The sequence below is a fragment of the Carlito syrichta genome, unplaced genomic scaffold, assembly GCF_000164805.1.
Source record: "Carlito syrichta isolate Samal-C Ts95f unplaced genomic scaffold, Tarsius_syrichta-2.0.1 Scaffold305313, whole genome shotgun sequence".
Classification (NCBI taxonomy): Eukaryota; Metazoa; Chordata; class Mammalia; order Primates; family Tarsiidae; genus Carlito; species Carlito syrichta.
Genome location: NW_007249409.1, coordinates 327611 through 345718, shown reverse-complemented (window position 1 = coordinate 345718; position 18108 = coordinate 327611). Strand labels below are relative to the sequence as shown.

Here is an 18108-nt window from a genome sequence, read left to right as displayed (position 1 = left end):
CAAGGCTGCGGTGGCCGGGAGCGGCCACTGCACTCCAGTATGGGCGACAGAGTGAGACTCCAACTCAAAAAAAAATTAAAATTAAAATTAAAAAATTGAAAAAATAAAAAATAAAAAATCTGGCTGGGCTCGGTGGCTCAGCCTGTAATCCTGCGCCTTTGGGAGGCTGAGGTGAGTGGATTGCCTGAGCCTGCGGGTTCGAGACCCACCTGGGCAACTTGGTGAGACCTCATCTCTACAATAAATCAAAAATCAGCCGGGCGTGGTAGCGCACGCCTGTAGTTCCAGTTACTTGGAAGGCTGAGGCGGAAGGATCGCCGGAACCCAGCACGTCGAGGCTGCGGTGGCTGGGAGCGGCCACTGCACTAGTCTGGGCGACAGAGACTCCAACTCAAAAAAAAAAAAATCTGGTCAACTATTTTAAAACACTTTGTGGGTCAAACCAGATGTGTCTATAGTTCAAATTAAGCCCCAGACTATAAGTTTATCACTTTGAGCCTATTTCATGTTATCAGATATTAGCCTAGCTTTCTTTTCAGGTAAATGTCTTCTTAATTACAAGCTCCTTACAGAAGGAAATCATATTTCACCCTGCTCACAGGAGCAGGGCACTGAAACCCTCAGGGCCTGCAGGGTAGGGGTGAGTCACTCTCCAACCAGACACTTACTTCTGACTGGCCTCCATCTCCAGCAGGGCAGATAGAGCTGAGGTTCCCTTCTTCCCCACCGGGGGGCCAGTGGACTCGAGAGGGTGTGTGGAAATGGGCCCAGTCATCTGCAAGCCTTTCATGGCAGTCCCCTTCTAAAGAGAAGAGGAGACAAGGTCATCACTCTGAGTAGATTCCTTTAGCAGAAGCCACTCATGCCCCAGCGTCTGCTGCTGCATCCTGGGAACCCTATTAACAGAGTCGAAGAACACAGGTTTTCAATGTTCAATAAAAGACAGAAATCTGCTTTTTCACTCAAATTGAAGGTTCTAAATGTTCACGGACTAAAAACAACCATGTTTTTTTTTTGCATCATCTCATTTTATCCTATGTGCATCATCTCACTGTATCCTCAACACAGCTCTATGAAGTAAATGACATTAGCCCCATCTTACAGAAGAAGAAACTGAGGTTCGGAGAGACTAAGTAACTTACCCCAAATCCCACTAGAGCTGAAATTCAAACTCCAATAACCTCACTTCAAAACCAAAGTTCTTTCCACTGTCCAAGTTCTCCTGAAAATGTTTCTAACCATAAGTGATGCTGTGTACAAAAGGCAGCTGTTGTGAGAGGAAGAATACTGAACTTGAGGTTAAAAACAAAAAATAAAAACATAGCTGATTATGAAACACGGCCTGGTGATTAAAAAGAACAAACTACGGATACACACAACAACTTGGATGAATCCCAAGCATTCTGCTAAGTGAAAGAGGGCAGCCTCAAAAGGTTACACAGTGTATGGTTCCATTTTCTGTGATGTTTGGAAAAGACAGAAGTACAGTGATAATGAAAAGGCCAGTGGTTACTAGGTGTTAGAGAATGGTAGAGAATATGACTACAAAGGGTAGCATGAGGGAGCTTTTTTGAAGTGATGGAATGATTCTGTATCCTGATTGTGGTGGTGGTGGTTACATGAATCTATACATTTCTTAAAATTCATAGACCTGTGTATACACACACACACACACACACACACACACACACACACACACACACACACACACATGCACACACACACACCCCACAGGTCAATTATACCACATGCTAGTTTAAAAAAATAAATAAATGTAATCCCGCACCTTGGGAGGCTGAGGTGAGTGGATTGCCTGAGTCCGTGGGTTCAAGACCCACCTAGACAACTTGGTGAGACCTCATCTCTACAATAAATAAAAAAATCAGCCGGGCGTGATAGCATATCCATGCCTGTAATTCCGGTTACTTGGAAAGCTGAGGCGGAAGGATCGTTGGAGCCCAGCAGGTTGAGGCTACAGTGGCCAGGAGCGGCCACTGTACTCCAGTCTGGGCGACAGAGTAAGACTCCAACTCAAAAAATAAATAAACAAACAAACAAACAAATAAATAAATAAAAAGAGAAACCATGCTGATTCCCAGATCTGCTCCCTATTAGCCTGGTGGCCTCAGACATCTCCCATAGTCCCCATAAGCCTCAGCCTCCCCGTTGGGTAGTATGTGATTGAAATGAGGCACAAGGGTGCTGGAACCTCTAAAAGTGACATGAGTAAGGAAGTACTGCTGCTGTTAGCCTCCTGAGAGTTTCTACTCAGTGATTCGGCACCAAATTACATAAACAGCTGTACTTGACAAGTGGATGGCATTTGGGGAGCACATCAAAATACTATGTCCTAGCAATGAAAAAGAATGAACTGGCAGGGCATGGTGGTTCAAGCCTGTAATCCTAGAACTTTGGGAGGCTGAGGTGAGGGGATTGTCTGAGCCCATGGTTCAAGACCAGCCTGGGAAACTGGGTGAGAACTCATTTCTACAAAAAGTCAAAAAATTAGCCAGGCATAGTAGCGTGTGCCTATCATTCCAGCTACTTGGAAGGCTGAGGCGGAAGGATGGCCTGAGCCTAGCAGGTCAATGCTGGGATGGCTGTGAGCGTGCCACTGCACTCCAGCCTGGGTGACAGAGTGAGACTCCACCTCAAAAAATAAAAAATAAATAAACGAACAAATAAATAAATAAGAATGAACTACATACAACAACTTGTATGAATCCCAAAGTATTATGCTAAGTGAGACAGGGCAGCCTCAAAAGGTTACACAGGTAGAGAGGGATGGCTTTAAGCCATGGAAAACCACCCAGTCATTGTCTGCACCCTATCCCTCCCCCTTCATCTAAAAAGAACACATTATTTTGGACATTTTTTAAAAATTTTTTTAGTAGGAATCTCACTCTTTCACTGGCTGGAGTGGCATGCTTAAAGCCACTGTAGCCTTGACCTGCTGGGCTCAGGTGATCCTTCTGCCTCAGTCTTCCAGGTAGCTGGAATCACAGGTACGTACCACCACACCCAGCTAATTTTTTGATTTACTGTAGAGATGAGATCTCACCAAGTTACCCAGGTTGGTCTCAAACTCCGGGGCTCAAGCAACCCTCTTGCCTTCACCTCCCAAAGTGCTGGGATTACATGTGAGCCACCACACCTGGCTACTATTTTGAACTTAAGATAAATGTTGGGCAGTTGAAGAGGAAATAAACTGGCCAATGAGAGGTCCCTGAGAGGAGATCCTGCATCCTAGATGAGGTAGAGTCTCCAAGAAATACAAGGGGCCCTCACCCGCATCATGCGATCAGAGCGATGCCGCCTGCGAATTCGGTTCAAACCTTCCACAAAGCGGATAAAGCCATCCAGGAGTTGCCACTCATCCTCGTCTGCACGGGGCCTGTCCCCATAGATGTCGCAGTGGGTCTCCCCCTCTGTGATGCGCTTGGTGGCAGTAACGCAGGCTGGCAGCAGCAGAAAGCGGGTTCTCCAGAACTTCAGAGACTCAATTAAGCTATAGAGGGTCAAGGAAAACATAGAGTAGTGGTGAGGAAAAAGAGATAATGAAAGCATTCCCAGTGAACTCTCTCTGGAGTTGGCCTGTGAGAGTCCATGGGTCCACCTGCCTATGAGTACAGGTTTATCTGATGCTACAGCTCATGGCTTTGTGAAATCACAAGTTCTGAAGAAAGACCATAAAGGTTGATTTTGCTTTAATTCTGGCAATGTCAGAATGTTTCTGTGCACTCAAGTCCAATGAAGTCGTGACTTTGCACCATCACAATCATAAATCATGTATAAAAATTAAAAATTAAGAATGAGACACAACAAAGCTACCAGCCAACTAGTGAAGAAAATGTTAAGAACACAATCTGCACTGACACTTACATCAAAGGGCACATCATCACTCAGTTCTGTTTTTCTCAATTGTGGTAGACTATACATAACAAAAAAGCTACCACTTTAACCAATTTAAAATGTACAACTCAGTGGCATTAAGTACTTCCAAATTGTGCAGTCATCACTGCTATTCATCTTGTCACTGAGTTTTTAACCCAGTGATATACTTCAATTCAGTTATTTAAAAAAACACATCAGCCGGGTTCAGTGGTTCAGCCTACAATCCCAGTACTTTGGGAGGCCAAGGTGAGTGGATTGCCTGAGCTTATGGGTTTGAGACTAGCCTGGGCAACTTAGTGAGACCTTACCTCTACAATAAATTTAAAAAACATTAGCTGGGCAAGATAGCACATGCCTGTAGTTCTGAATACTTGGAAGTCTAAGGTGAAAGAATCACCAGAGCCCAACAGGTCGATGCTGGGGTGGCTGTGAGTGTGCCACTGCACTCCAGCCTGGGAGACGAGTGAGACTTCAACTCAAAAAAAACACAAAAAAACCCACATCATTTTGCCATCAGAAAAAAAGGACAGAAAATGTTAAAATACACATACACCCAAGGATGGAAAGCCAAAGCCTGCTATCTGACCTGAAGTCCTCAGAGCCAGCAGAACAGATATACTGATCTAAATAATTCCACTTGTATTCTTCCAGTCGTTCGTGGGAGAATTCCACCCAACAGGAGACGAACTCTGAGTCTGAGTGGGAAGGGCAAAGGCTGTAGGTGTAATGGATCTGGGCAGATTCATAAGGGTACCTGGAAAATAAAGGGCAAAAGTTCAAAAAATAACTCCCCCCACTCAATCCTCTACTATAGTAACCAACTCATCCCACTAGAAATTTCTAATAGAAACCTCCAGATCTTTTTAAACTTTTTCATTCTTTTCTCCTTACATACTTTATTTTTTTTTAATAAATTAAATTTTTTTTTTGAGTTGGAGTCTCACTCTGTCACCCAGGCTAATTGCAGTGGCATGCTTACAGCTACCGCAGCCTCAACCTGCTAGGCTCAGATGATTCTTCTGCCTCAACTTTCTAAGTAGCTGGAACCATAGGCATGTGCCACCATGCCTAGCTAATTTTTGATTTATTGTAGAGATGAGGTCTCACCATGTTGCTCAGGCTGGTCTCAAATCCCTGAACTCAGGCAATCCTCTCACCTCCACCTCCCAAAATGGTGGGATTATAAGTGTGAGCCACCGCTCCCAGCTACATGCTTTATTTTTATTTTTTTTTGAGTTGAAGTCTCACTCTGTTGCCCAGACTGGAGTGCAGTGGCCACTCCCGGCCACCGCAGCCTCGACCTGCTGGGCTCCGGCGATCCTTCCGCCTCAGCCTTCCAAGTAGCCGGAATTACAGGCATGCGCTACCATGCCTGGCTGATTTTTTGATTTATTGTAGAGATGAGGTCTTGCTGCCCAGGTGGGTCTCGAACCCGCAGGCTCAGGCAATCCACTCACCTCAGCCTCCCAAAGGCGCGGGATTACAGGCTGAGCCACCGAGCCTGGCTCATGCTTTATTTTTAATTGGTTTATTATGAATCATGCTAAACATTATAAGATGAAAATTAAATCCTTTTTGGATGTAAATAAGCTATAAACCTAAAATAACCCTAGAAAACAAAACAAAAAGTCCAAAAGAAAAATCAAACACTCAACTTCCTCAGTTTGAATTATGTACGGTACACATAATATAGTATGTGGATATGAATCAGGACAATAACTAAAGGCCTTAAATATCCGAGGACTCACTTGGGAAGATATCGTGTCACTGTGATCATCTTATCCTTCAGTGTCACTTTGTGGAAAGTTCTGCCCATACTCAGCCAATACTGGTCCTCTTCCTCGGGGCGGTTTCGGGACACAAGGCCTAATAGAAAAAGATAAGAATTTCTTCCATCTGGTTGAGACTCATTCTTATAACAGGGAATTGCTTCTCATCCACGTAGATTCAGAAAAGGAGAAACAGAAAAGGCAACACTTTCTTCTGAGGGACAGTTTCAAGAAAAAAAGTTATTCTTTACTTAAAAAAAAAAAACTGTCCAGAGGTTGGCAAATTTTTGTTATTAACCCAAAAAGCAGCAGATTGGAGCCTGAGGGAGCTGATGAGCATAGCATCTAAATGGCACACTCAAAGCTGAACAACCTGATGCTTCATCCTCTGAGGAGGAATACTCTGGAGTAAATATTAATGAGCTAAAAGATGATTGAGGAACTAAAATGGAACGCCACTTTATCCAAACCCAAACTACCTGCCCTGGCACTTGAGGTCCTCATGCCAGGGTGGCAGCCACCTTAGCTCTCTGGCCCTAGCTTCCATTACTCTCACACAACTATGCCAAGTTTCAGTCTTAAAGGACCACTTATTTATATGCTGAAATTTCCCTCCTCTAAACATTTGCTCATGTTGCTTCCTCTGCCATCTCTTCCTGGACATCAACAAAATCCTCTGGATAATTTAAAGTCAACACTGAATGCAACCTCCTCCCAAAAGATGTCAGACCCCATCAGCAGTCTGAATTCTACCTTGTTTGTAGCCTCTTCTGTGTGTGTCTCTCACACCCTTATAAGCTAAAAGTTTTAGGAGGCCAGAGTCCAAATGTTTTTTATCCTTATATTTTCAGTAGCACCCGACAGAGTGCCATGCACAGAGTATGCATTCAAAAACTATTAGCTAATTGAACAGAGGAAAGAAGAAAATAAAGAGGAATCAAGGAAACAAGTGTTCAAGAGAGTAAAAATTGTGCCTCAAAGTATAACCAAGCCAAGTCAAGATTCCCTTGATCTAGAAATGCAATTCTGTTGTTCAGCTCTGAAAGGCAGTCACACAGTGGCCGGAGACAGGATGGCAGAGGTTGAAAGAATCTTTACTGTGAATGTGGAAATTTCCCAAATGATGCCTAAGGAGCAGCAGGCCAGTCGCATATAAGAAACAGGCTAGGCTTCGTCTCAGGGGAACCCAAGTTAACTCCAGCTCTTTCGCTTGCCAGCAATTGATCTTGGGCTGTAAATCTCTCTGAGTCTATCTTTCTGCAACTAGGAATAGGGCATGCCCCCATCCAAGCATTTCTTCATTCATGCAATAAACACCCCGCTGGCCGTCAGGAAGACAATTATCATGGGATAATGTTCATAAGCATTTAGTATGGTGTTCTGATACTCCATTCTAAATTAGGTGTGCCTCAGTTATTCCTGTCTTTATCCTGCACAGTATTCTCCACAATCTCTGATCAAATATATACTTGTGGTTTTACCAGTTTAACATCTGACTCCCCAACAGACTGTGAACTCTGAGGATGGAGCCAATGCTGTTCAATTCCCTGCTGGAACAGGGCCTGGCTCACATTCAGTATTCAATAAATCTATGATGAGCAAGTAGCACAGGCTCCATTATAATAGCAACTTTTCCAATAATCATGATAACAATGGTACCATTTCTACTACTACAGAACTAAGAGAAAACTTATCAAAAAACTTATCAAAGGAGAAAAATAACCAGAAAGGGTACAATACCGTCAGGCAAGTAGAGTCTGGCCAATAGCCATGATACGAAGATCATGAATCAGATGGAACAGAACTGGACACAAGAGGAATTATGGACCACTGAAACACTGACCAGCTATTCCAGAGAACAGCCAACAGGCTGAATAGAGCTGGTTACACTAAAGGCAAAGTCATTCCACTGCTCTTAGTGTAAAGAACGAAATCTTTCACATAGTCCTGTGAGGCCTGGGTCTCCTGACATCTCTGCCCACATCTCTGACTCACTCCCTATGTTCCATCATACCAGCCTTCCTTTTGGTGGCCAAAAAGTGTCACAATGCATTCTGCCATAGGGCCTTTGCACAGACCAATCCCTCCACCTGGCATGCTCTTCCCTTCTACTCCCTCTTTCCATTCCCAACCTGCTGCCCCCAAGAATCCCTGCACATACTTCAGGTCTAAGTTCATACAGCAACTCCTCAAGGAAGTTGTCCCTGACCTTCTAGACCAGATTAGGCCCTGTATTAACTATTCTCACAGTCCCTTGACTTTTCCCTCACAGTCTTCATCACATCATGTAATTATATTTCAAAGTTTGACTAACGTTATTTTTCTTCACTAGGCTATTAAGGCTTCTCCTAGTTGTCCCAGAGTAAGAGCTTCAAAGACATTCTTGAATGAAGGAGTGAATGAATAAATTCATGTATTTATTAACCCATATTGCTGTATGCCAGGCAATGTGGTTTCCATTATGGAAGATAAAAAAGATTCATTTGAAATAGTTCTGGTGCTCAAAAAGGTTAATATTTAGTGAGGTCTGAAATATGAACAGAAGACAACATGGGATAAATGTCACAAGGGGCTTTCAAAGAAAAACCAAGGGAGTCCAAAGTTCCATCTGTAAATAACTGTTCCTGGACTGGATGACCACTAATCTCCCTCAAACAGGTCCACATTCCTCTAAACCTCCAACCAGAGTTTAATGGAGTCAAAGATGATCTGAGGTTTTTGTTAGGTGATTAGGGGAGTGGGGTCTTATTAGCAATAATGAGGCAGCAGGAAACTAAGATAGTTATTGATTATTCCAGCAAGTGATTACTGCTTTCTGATTCCAAGTACCTGCACTTAATTCTCTCTGTTCAGCTTATTTCAGAAGAGCTCTCCATGGCCTGGCTCTAATTCAATTAGTGTCACTGATTCTTTGTCACTTATTAGCCTCTGCCATTCACAGGTGCCCATTTCTACTTCAAGTGACTAAGATTCAGTGATAAAGAAAAGAAAGATGAATCCAGAACAGGGAAAAAAGAACAAGTGTAAACCTTGAATTTAGGTAACATCTGAGAACCTGCTGTGTACCAGGTACTATACTAGAAACAATTAAAAACAGTTTTCTGGATTCAGAATATTCACTATACACTTTGACAGCTCAGCACAGCTCAGCACAGCCTGCTAATCCTGAGTGTTGTCCAAGCCAGGCTGCATCATACCTGAACTTGGTTTTGTATCCATTTCCTTAAAAGAAGAGTTGTAAATTAAAGAGAGTGCTTAAGATAAATCTGCACCTAACGAAGACTATTCTTCCCATGAAGTAAAATTTAGAAAGCAAAACTCTGTGTTGAAAACAATCACTCCTAAATTTGAGTACCTTGAACACCTACTCCTACAAATTTCATAGAAAATAAAAAATAAATAAATCCAAGGAGACTCACCTCGGCTATAGAGTGGACTGCTGCTCAGCGGGGGTGGGACAGCAGCATTGGGTTTCTGTGTCTTGGGCTGCACTATGATTTGGTAGCCTTGCATGAGACGCTGGCAAATGAACTCTTCAAACACCTGCTGGGCTGTCATCTGTACACCTTCTTCATCCCTCCTAAAAAAACAATGACTGCTCACACGAATGTTTAGCCTGGGACACTGACACTTAGGAGTGCACAGTCCCATCATCTCCTTTGCTTCATCCCTGATAACCATTCTATGGCAGTTCTTTTGTTTTTTGAGTTGAAGTCTCACTCTGCAGCCCAGACTGGAGTGCAGTGGCTGCTCCTGGTCACCGCAGCCTCAACCTGCTGGGCTCCGGCAATCCTTCCACCTCAGCCTTCCAAGTAGCTGGAACTACAGGCGTGCACTACCACACCCGGCTAATTTTTTTGATTTATTGTAGAGATGAGGTCTTGCCAAGTTGCCCAGACGAGTCTTGAACCCGCGAGCCCAGGCAATCCACTCACCTCGGCCTCCCAAAGTGCTGGGATTACAGGCTGAGCCACCGAGCCCGGCCTTATGGCAGTTCTTAAAACTAACAATTTGTAAACTAGTTTTGGGAGAAATGATCAGTTCAAAGAGGTGGAAAGAGAAGGCAGGTAATTTTTTTTCCAATTTCCTTCCAACTTTCTTTCTTTCTTCCTTCCTTTTTATAATTTTTTTTCTTTATTTTAAAGATGTGGGGTACAATTCAGGATTAGGTATACAAATGTTCATTATGCAGGTACCCCTGTTGATGAGGTGAGTCCCTCCCTCCCCTGGTAGTTTCCTTCAACTGCCAATGCCACCCTCCCTCCCCTGGCAGTTTCCCACTACCAGAGAAGGCAGGTAATTAAATGCACAAAAAGATCAGATTTAGTGTGCCCGAACTAATTGCATTGGAAAATATGAGATCAATGAGGAGACACTGTTAATGCCAATAGAACATTGAAGAAATTAACAGTTCTTGCATCATATAATTTCCCAAATATAAAAAGAAGACACAGGTTTGAAAATTCAGGGTTCTGGTGCATGTGTTGGGATATACCTGGAACCCTCACAAACCAAGCTGAGTTCCTTTTTCTCTGACACTACCTGTCAATGTCTGCTTCAGGGAGGAGATCGTAACAGCCTTCGGTGTAGTCGTTCTGCAGGCCCTGGCGGTCAGGGAAGTAGTCGGTGGTGAGGGGAAGGCACGCCGGAGTAGTGAGAGACTTCCAATCCACTCCAACTGTGCAACAGAAACCTGGCACTACAGGGGGAGCAGACAGTGTCAGAACTGCCTCATGTAACAGGGGGAAAAGGTACATGTGATCACCATGGCAGGTTTGATATGTGGGGTGGGGCAGGTGGGGAAAGGGAGGGAAGGGTTGGGGAAACAGTTCATGGTGAAAGGTAATAAAATGGCCAGGATAGGGAGGGAGAAGGAGAAAAGGGGTAGGGGAGGGAGAAAGAGAGAGAAACAGATTTTGTTAGACAATGCACTGCACATGCTTATCTAACCCCATCATGCAAATGGGATTCACAGCTGATACATTTCATTTTCTGCTGATCATGAGCTATAGCTGCAATGCAGGTGAGGTTACTGCTGGGCAGGCAGAGTTACATGTCAAAGCAAATCAACATTCCAAGAGCAGACAAAAGGCTCAAGCCCAAGCCTCTCCCAAGGACTGCAGAGTGGCTGGGGAGCAGGGGAGGGGGGAGCTCAGCCTGATTTGGGAGCAAAGCATATAGTAGCAGAAATAAGGAATACTTTCAGAATGGCAAAATAAGCAAAAGATCCAAAAGGGTGGGAAGAAAAATCAAGTAAGGAAGTCTAGGAAAAGTTCCAAGGCCAGAACTTTAAGAGACATAGTTTAACAATCCAGAAATGAAAACTGCCATCAGCAGAGTGGGCTTGACCCAGGGGTCTGTCTAGAATTGCCTGCTTCTCAGGTAAACAAGGTTTCTCAACCTCAGCAACTACTGATACTCTGAACTTGGTAATTCTTTGTAGCGCAGCACTGAACTGGGCATTGTAGGATGTTGAGCTGCATATCTGGCCTCAACTCACTAGATGCCAGTGGCATCCCTAGTTGTGAAAACCAGAAAAGCCTACAGATATCAATACATATCTCCTGGGCATGTAATCTAAGTGCAAATTTAAATTAAGTAATTTAAGTGTAGATTATTTTTAAAATCTCTATAAGAAAGAGCAATATGAAGCAGAAAAACTCCATGCCTTTGACTCTGAGACCTGAGCAGGATATTCATACATCTTACATTTGTACAGGGCTATACAGTTTAAAATATGGTATAGCCCCTGTTGCCTCATCAGCCTTCATATCAATGAAGAAAATGTATGTGCAAAGTCATAGCAGGAAGATGCCCCATGCAGCACTATTGACTTGGGGAGGATGATTTAATCTGCAACAGGTCTAATTCCAAGATCTACACAGGTCTTGATAACTCAATAATAATTCAAGAATCCAAAAGATAGGCCAGGGCCAGATGCAGTGGTTCATGCCTGTAATCTCGGTACTTTGGGAGGTCGAGGCAAGAGGATCGCTGGAGGCTAGGAGTTTGAGACTAGCCTAGTCAACAAAGTGAGACCCTGTCTCTACAAAAAATAAAAAATAAGCTGGCATGGTGAGTACATGTCTGTAGTTCCAGAAGTTAACCCAAATAACTTCTAGTCTGCCTGTAGCTACTCAGGAGGCTGAGGCAAGAGGATCAACTGAGCCCAGGAGTACATGGCTGCGGTAAGCCATGATCATGCCACTGTACTCCAGCCTAGGCAACAGAGTGAAACTCTGTCTCAAACAAACAAACAAACAAAAAACCCACCAAAACATAGGCCAGAATGGCCTAATTAATCACCTCAGTTTCCCTATATGGCAGATAAGGAGGTGAGATAAGGAGGTTAGAACCAGGAACAGAAGATAGAGACCTAATCAAATCCACAGTGGGGAAGCCAGAAACAGAAGACAATTGTATCTTTATGCCTTCTTAGATCATTCTGGTCCTCATCAGTTTTCTGACCCTTAGATTTACAAAAACCTTGTAGAAATATTTTCTGCTGGGCATACACCAAGACACATAGAATTCAAATGTTAAGTGGACCTTGAACAATTATTGTAATACTATAAGAAAAGGATTGGCAGTAGTGGGAAACTGTCAGGGGGCGGCACGGGATTGGCAGTAGTGTAAAACTGCCAGGGGTACGGAACACGCCTCATCAACAAGGGTACCTGCATAATGAACATTTGGATATCTAACCCTGAATGTTTAGTCCAAAATTCCATGATGAGAAAGGTTCCCAATTCTAAGTTTTTTTGTTATATTTTGTTTGTTTTTGAGTCGAGGTCTCACTCTGTTGTTCAGGCTGGAGTACAGTGGCATGATCATAGCTCACTGCAGCTTGACCTCCTGGACTCAGGTGATTTTTCACCTCAGCATCCTGAGTAGCTGGGACCACAGGTGTGCACCACCATGCGTGGCTAATTTTTTAAATTTTTTGTAGAGACAAGGTCTTGCCTAGGTCTCAAACTTCTGGGTTCAAGGGATCTTCCCACCTTGGCCTCCCCAAGTACTAGGATTACATGAGACACTGCATCTGATTCCACAGTTCTAGGTTTAATAATGTTCCATCCCTAGGAAAAGAGTGTTTCCTCTTTTTTAACCCAGTAACTTCAGGCCTTGAAAAGAAGGGCTCTGAGGATGTTCTACCATAGAACCATTAAAATAATGATGAACACTAGTAATAAACCCAATGCTGGGGTTATAGAAAAACAAGACCCTCTATTCACTGTTGGCAGCTCTCTGGAAAATAATCAACCTGCAACTATATTTTGGGGAATATAATCTAAGGACATGAACCAAAGGAAAAAATACTCCCACTGTACCACGTTTTATACCCTCATTATATGTTACTACTAAAAGACAGGAAACCATCCAAATGGTAATTAATACTAAATCATTATTCAAACCAGAATATAGTAATATGCTTGATTATACATTACAAATGACTAACAGGAGAGATCTGAAGAAACAGTAAAAGAATTATAAGTTAACCCCATGAGTGGAAACAAAAAGACTCAGTGATGTATATTCACTGGTCACTGGTCATAGCTAAGTAAAACAAAGTTTATCAGGTGGTAGGATTTTTTCCGCTATATTGTTATTGTAGATTTTAGATGTTCTCTTACTGCACAGCTATTTAAATTGACAAAGATGGCCAAAATGAATGCAAACAGGCTGGGTGTGGTGGCTCACACCTATAATCCCAGCACTTTGGGAGGCCGACGTGAGAGGACTGCCTGAGCCCATGGATTCAAGACCAGTCTGGGAAATTTGGCGAGACCTCATCTCTACAATAAATTTAAAAATTAGCTGGGCATGGTGGTGCGTGCCTGTAGATCTAGCTACTTGGAATGCTGAGGCAGAAGGATTGCCTGAGCCCAGCAGGTTGAGGCTGCAGTGGCCATGAGCATACCACTGCACTCTTACCTGGGTGACAAAGTGAGACTCCAACTCAAAAAAAAAAAAAAAAAAGAATGCAAACTAGCCCAATTTTTCAGTTACAGGTGTGCAAATGATACCAGTCATGGCCTGTTACTTCTTTCCAACTTTTTTCCAAAGACATCATTAGGCATTTAAAGGCTAAAGTCAGCTCTGAACTGAGGGCATCATGGAAAATCTGTTACCTTTCCCACGTGCCCTTGAATCATATTCCAAAACAGATTAGTCAGTCACCACCCCCAACTTTCCATCAGAGTCCAGAGTCCTCCCTCACCACATCACCTACCCATAGCCCAGAGATTGGACTTCTAAACCATTCTCTTCCCACAGGGTTTCCTCTTGTTCCCTCATGCTCTGACCACACCATACTCCCTGTCCCCCACTTCTCCAGTCAGCTGCCCCTTCTTACTTGGGTCTGGAGAGGTAGATACATTATCCTCTAGAGAATCCTTATTCTGGATCCTAGGATTCATACCTGTACAAAGATTAAAAAAGCTTGTAAGGCTCATTCTGCAAAAGAGTTCTGACCAGTTGTGGTTGGAAATGGCCAAAATTGCAGCTAAAAATAAAAATGTGAATCAAGCACAAATTCTGGGCTAAGTATCTCAAACAACATAAAATAATCAGAGAAAAGTGACCAATCTAAAATTTGAGAATGAGCCAAAACTTTACTCTGAGGCCATCACACACACACACACACAAGCAATCTGTCACTTATTTTAAGAAAAGAGACACATTTCAAAATCATTTCAACTAATTAGAGCAATCTTTAGCAAACATAAAATGGCCCATTTAAATTTAGTCCATGCATCAGCTTACCTTCTGGAATATTCTTCCTCAAATCATGGCTTTTTGGAATATAACATAGGACATAAAAACTCATGACTTTAACAGAAAACCACTATTTTACCTATAACTATGATTTTTTTTTAAAAGGGAGATTCTTTGAAATGCAACTTACTGACTATAAGTAACAGAACTATTTTTAAAATACACCTATCAGTACTGTGTCCCTTTCAAAACAAATATTTACTAGAAAATTATGATATAAAAAGAATTGGAAAGTTCTCACCACGCTGTCAACAGTGGCTATCTCCAAGACAGGTGGAGGGCAGGGTAGGAGGTAAAAGAGAACTTGTGCTTTTTACGCTCAATACTTTTGTGTCGTTTGAATATCTTCTAACAAGAACCAACATTTATGAAATCTTTGTGAAATCTTTGAAAAAGCAAATCATAACCTGGGAGAAAGCACTTGCAAATCACATATTTGACAGAACATATATCCACAGTATACAGAAAACTCTCAAAACTCAAGAGCAAAAAAATAAACAATTTGATGAGAAAATTGACAAAAGATTTGAAGACATTTTATCAAACAACATATACAAAAGGCAGATGAACACATAAAAAGATACTCAAAATTGTTAGTCATTAGGGAAATAACAAATTAAAAGCACACTGAGATACCAGTACACATCCATTTGAATACGAAAAATGAATGGTCAAACCAATTGTTGACATGGAGGTGGAGCAACTGGGACTTTTATACATTGATGGTAATACTGCACAATGGTCACTTTGAAAACCAGTTTTAACACAGATTTACCATTTGACCCAGCAATGCTACTCCTAGGAATCTACACAAGAGAAATGAAAACTTAAGTGTATACAAAATTATGTAAATATTTATAGAAGCTGTATTCATAGTTGCCAAAACCTGTAAACATCACAAAGGCATATAGGAAGGTATAATGGACACTGGAGACTCAGAAGGGGGAGGGTGAGAAGGGAAAGAGGGATGAAAAAATCACCTATTGGGTACAATATGCATTGGTGTGGGTGGGGAGTACACTTAAAGCCCAGACTTCTTCCCCACTATACAATGCATCCATTTAACCAAAACCCATTTTTACACCCTAAAGCTACTGAAATCAAACAAACAAAAAACTTGGAAACAACCCAGTTGTCTTTTAACTGGGTTGAAAAGATAAAGAAACTGTGGTATGTCCACACAATGGAATACTACAGCAATGCAGAAAGAAGCCAGACTCAAAAGTCTATATACTATATAATTCCATGTATGTGACATGCTGGGAAAGGCAAAACTAGAAGGACAGAGAACAGATCAATGTTGCCAGAGGACAGGGGAGGGGATGAGTACAAAGAGACAAGACAATGGAGTTTGGGGAGCAGGGGTGATAAAAAATATTCTATATCTCAATGTGCTTGTTGGTGCATTTGGCAAAATTCATAGAAATACACACTAAAGATGGTGAATTTTACTGGATATAAATTTTAAAATAAATATATATTATTTTAATTTTAAAAGATGATGTCACTTGGCCAAAACAATTTTAGAACTTCTCTTTTGGAACTGACTGTAGTAGATTTTTAAAAATTACTAGTCATCAGCTGGGCACGGTGGCTCATGCCTGTAATCCTAGCACCTTGGGAGGCCTAAGTGGACGGATTGTTGAGCGCAGGAGTTTGAGGCCAGCCTGAGCAACATAGCAAGAACCCGTCTCTACAAAAAATCAGAAGAATTAGCTGGGTGTGGTAGCCCGCACCTATAGTCCCAGCTACTTGGGATGCTGAAAGGGAGCGCCTAAGCCCAGGAGGTTGAAGCAGCTGTGAGCTGTGATGGTCATGATCATACCACTGTACTACAGTCTACATGACAGAGACCCCAACTCAAAAAACAAAAAAATTACTAGTCATTATAACAGAAGATACAATTTAAATCAGGCAAATACAGTATTTCATTTCATTCAAACCAACACCAGGAGGTAGATATGATCTTTTTTCTACAGATAAAGAAACTGAAGCTCAGAGAAGTTAAGTAACTTATTGAAAATCTCACAGTAAGTAGGTGGAACCTGCATTTAGATTCTTTCTGTTCGACTTTACAGATGCTCTATTTCTTGACTCTCCATCTGGGGCACCAGTTTTTAGTTGTTAAAATGTTATCTATTCTCTGTCAATAGCCAAAAGCCATTTGGAGCAAAATTTTCTGAAAAAACTTGGTTGAAAGCATCCATTTTCATGCAATCAAAAGCATGATTATAAAGAAGTAATTCAGTCAGAGAACTGGCATGAAAGCAATCCGAAAATTGGCATTTGCAAAACATTCTGAGCAATAAAAGAATTATTAAATAAATCACCTTCCAGGTTTGGATACTAAGTTTGATCATTTAATCATCTGTTTGTTTGGCTTTTTTTTTTTTTAGTTTTTTGGTTCTTTAAAGGAAACCTAATTCTGATATGGTCTATAAAACAAACTGAAATTCTTATACTAATAAACAGTTCAACTTATTGGACCAGCTTTGGCTCCTAGACTAAAAGTAGATCTGTGCCATCTCTAATGGACACACACACATTTTAAGGAAAAAGCAATTTAAGGAAATAAATATTTTAAGGGCTTCTAGCATGCTACTTATACAGTTTCCTGTAGTCCAGGCCCAACACAATGCCTTTCCCACTGGCTCTGCCTTTGGGAACTTACATTAAGTCAAACAGACTTGCTTTTGGCATATGAATGAAGAGCCCCACCAACCTGCCATGACAGAGGAGAGTCCTCATAGGTCAATCAGCTCAGATTCAACCCAACATTTGGGAGCCAATTATGACAAGAGTCATCTCAGTTCTGTCTTCTTTGACATCAGTTCAGAGTTAAGAAGCATGAACATGTTATCTGGTTGTAAACCTCAAAGCCAAAAGGGGTATTCAATATAGAGCCTCTTAGGTTAGTCTCAGGTCCACATCTAGAAGCCTGTGCATGAGACAAGTCGTTTTTCCTCTCTTGGCTAGAGAGGTAGCACCTACCCATAACAAAACTGACCTGGCCTGGATGAATTAATTACTCAGAGGCCCTTTCTTCCAGCTTCAGTATGCTATGATTTACTTTTACCTTAACTCTCAAGCCAAATCTGTCACATGTACCTAATATTCAACGCAAACACCAAGTTGTAGATTCTGAGTTCCAACACTAAAGAGAAAGGAAACATGACATCCACTTAACTTTCTTTTTCAAAATTATCTACTTTCAATAAAGGGAAAGACACTTATTAGCAAGCCTTCTAAACTGATGTCCAACTAAAGAAACAGGGATAAAAACTGTCTGCCCAATCCCACCAACTGCCTGGTCCCCACTGGGCAGCATGGTGAAAAATAAGCAAAGAGTACAGCTACAAGACCCCTGCTGACAGCACTCCAGATGAAATTCTACAGGGTCGGGGGGGAAAATCACAGACATGTCACTCCTGTGAATCATGACTCTCATATGAATCATGTCCAAATGCAGGAGAAAATCTGAGTCATGCTTGAGTGCTTACAGATGGTACAAACTCAAGCCTGGGAAATGAAGGTGGGTCACAATTAAGGTTTTCCTGTATCTTTTCTGGTTTTTTAATGAATGAAAATGTTACACAGTTGTGTATTTAGACCTCACCTTGGCCCAAAACAAGGACTCAATGTGTTACTCTCCTTAGTGAACCCAACC

At 42.0% G+C, this 18108-nt stretch overlaps 1 protein-coding gene across 1 annotated transcript in view; it reads right to left on the bottom strand.

Moving 5' to 3' along the window:
- Positions 1-18108, bottom strand: part of DEPDC5 (DEP domain containing 5) — a 147362-nt gene that overhangs the window by 59237 nt on the left and 70017 nt on the right. Inside the window, exons 25-31 of the mRNA XM_008061535.2 lie at positions 14020-14085; positions 10206-10362; positions 9083-9243; positions 5643-5760; positions 4481-4648; positions 3289-3508; positions 669-802 (exon numbers count right to left, since the gene is read on the bottom strand). Of these exons, the coding sequence (XP_008059726.1) occupies positions 669-802; positions 3289-3508; positions 4481-4648; positions 5643-5760; positions 9083-9243; positions 10206-10362; positions 14020-14085 (1024 nt within the window). The remainder of the gene's footprint in view (positions 1-668; positions 803-3288; positions 3509-4480; positions 4649-5642; positions 5761-9082; positions 9244-10205; positions 10363-14019; positions 14086-18108) is intronic.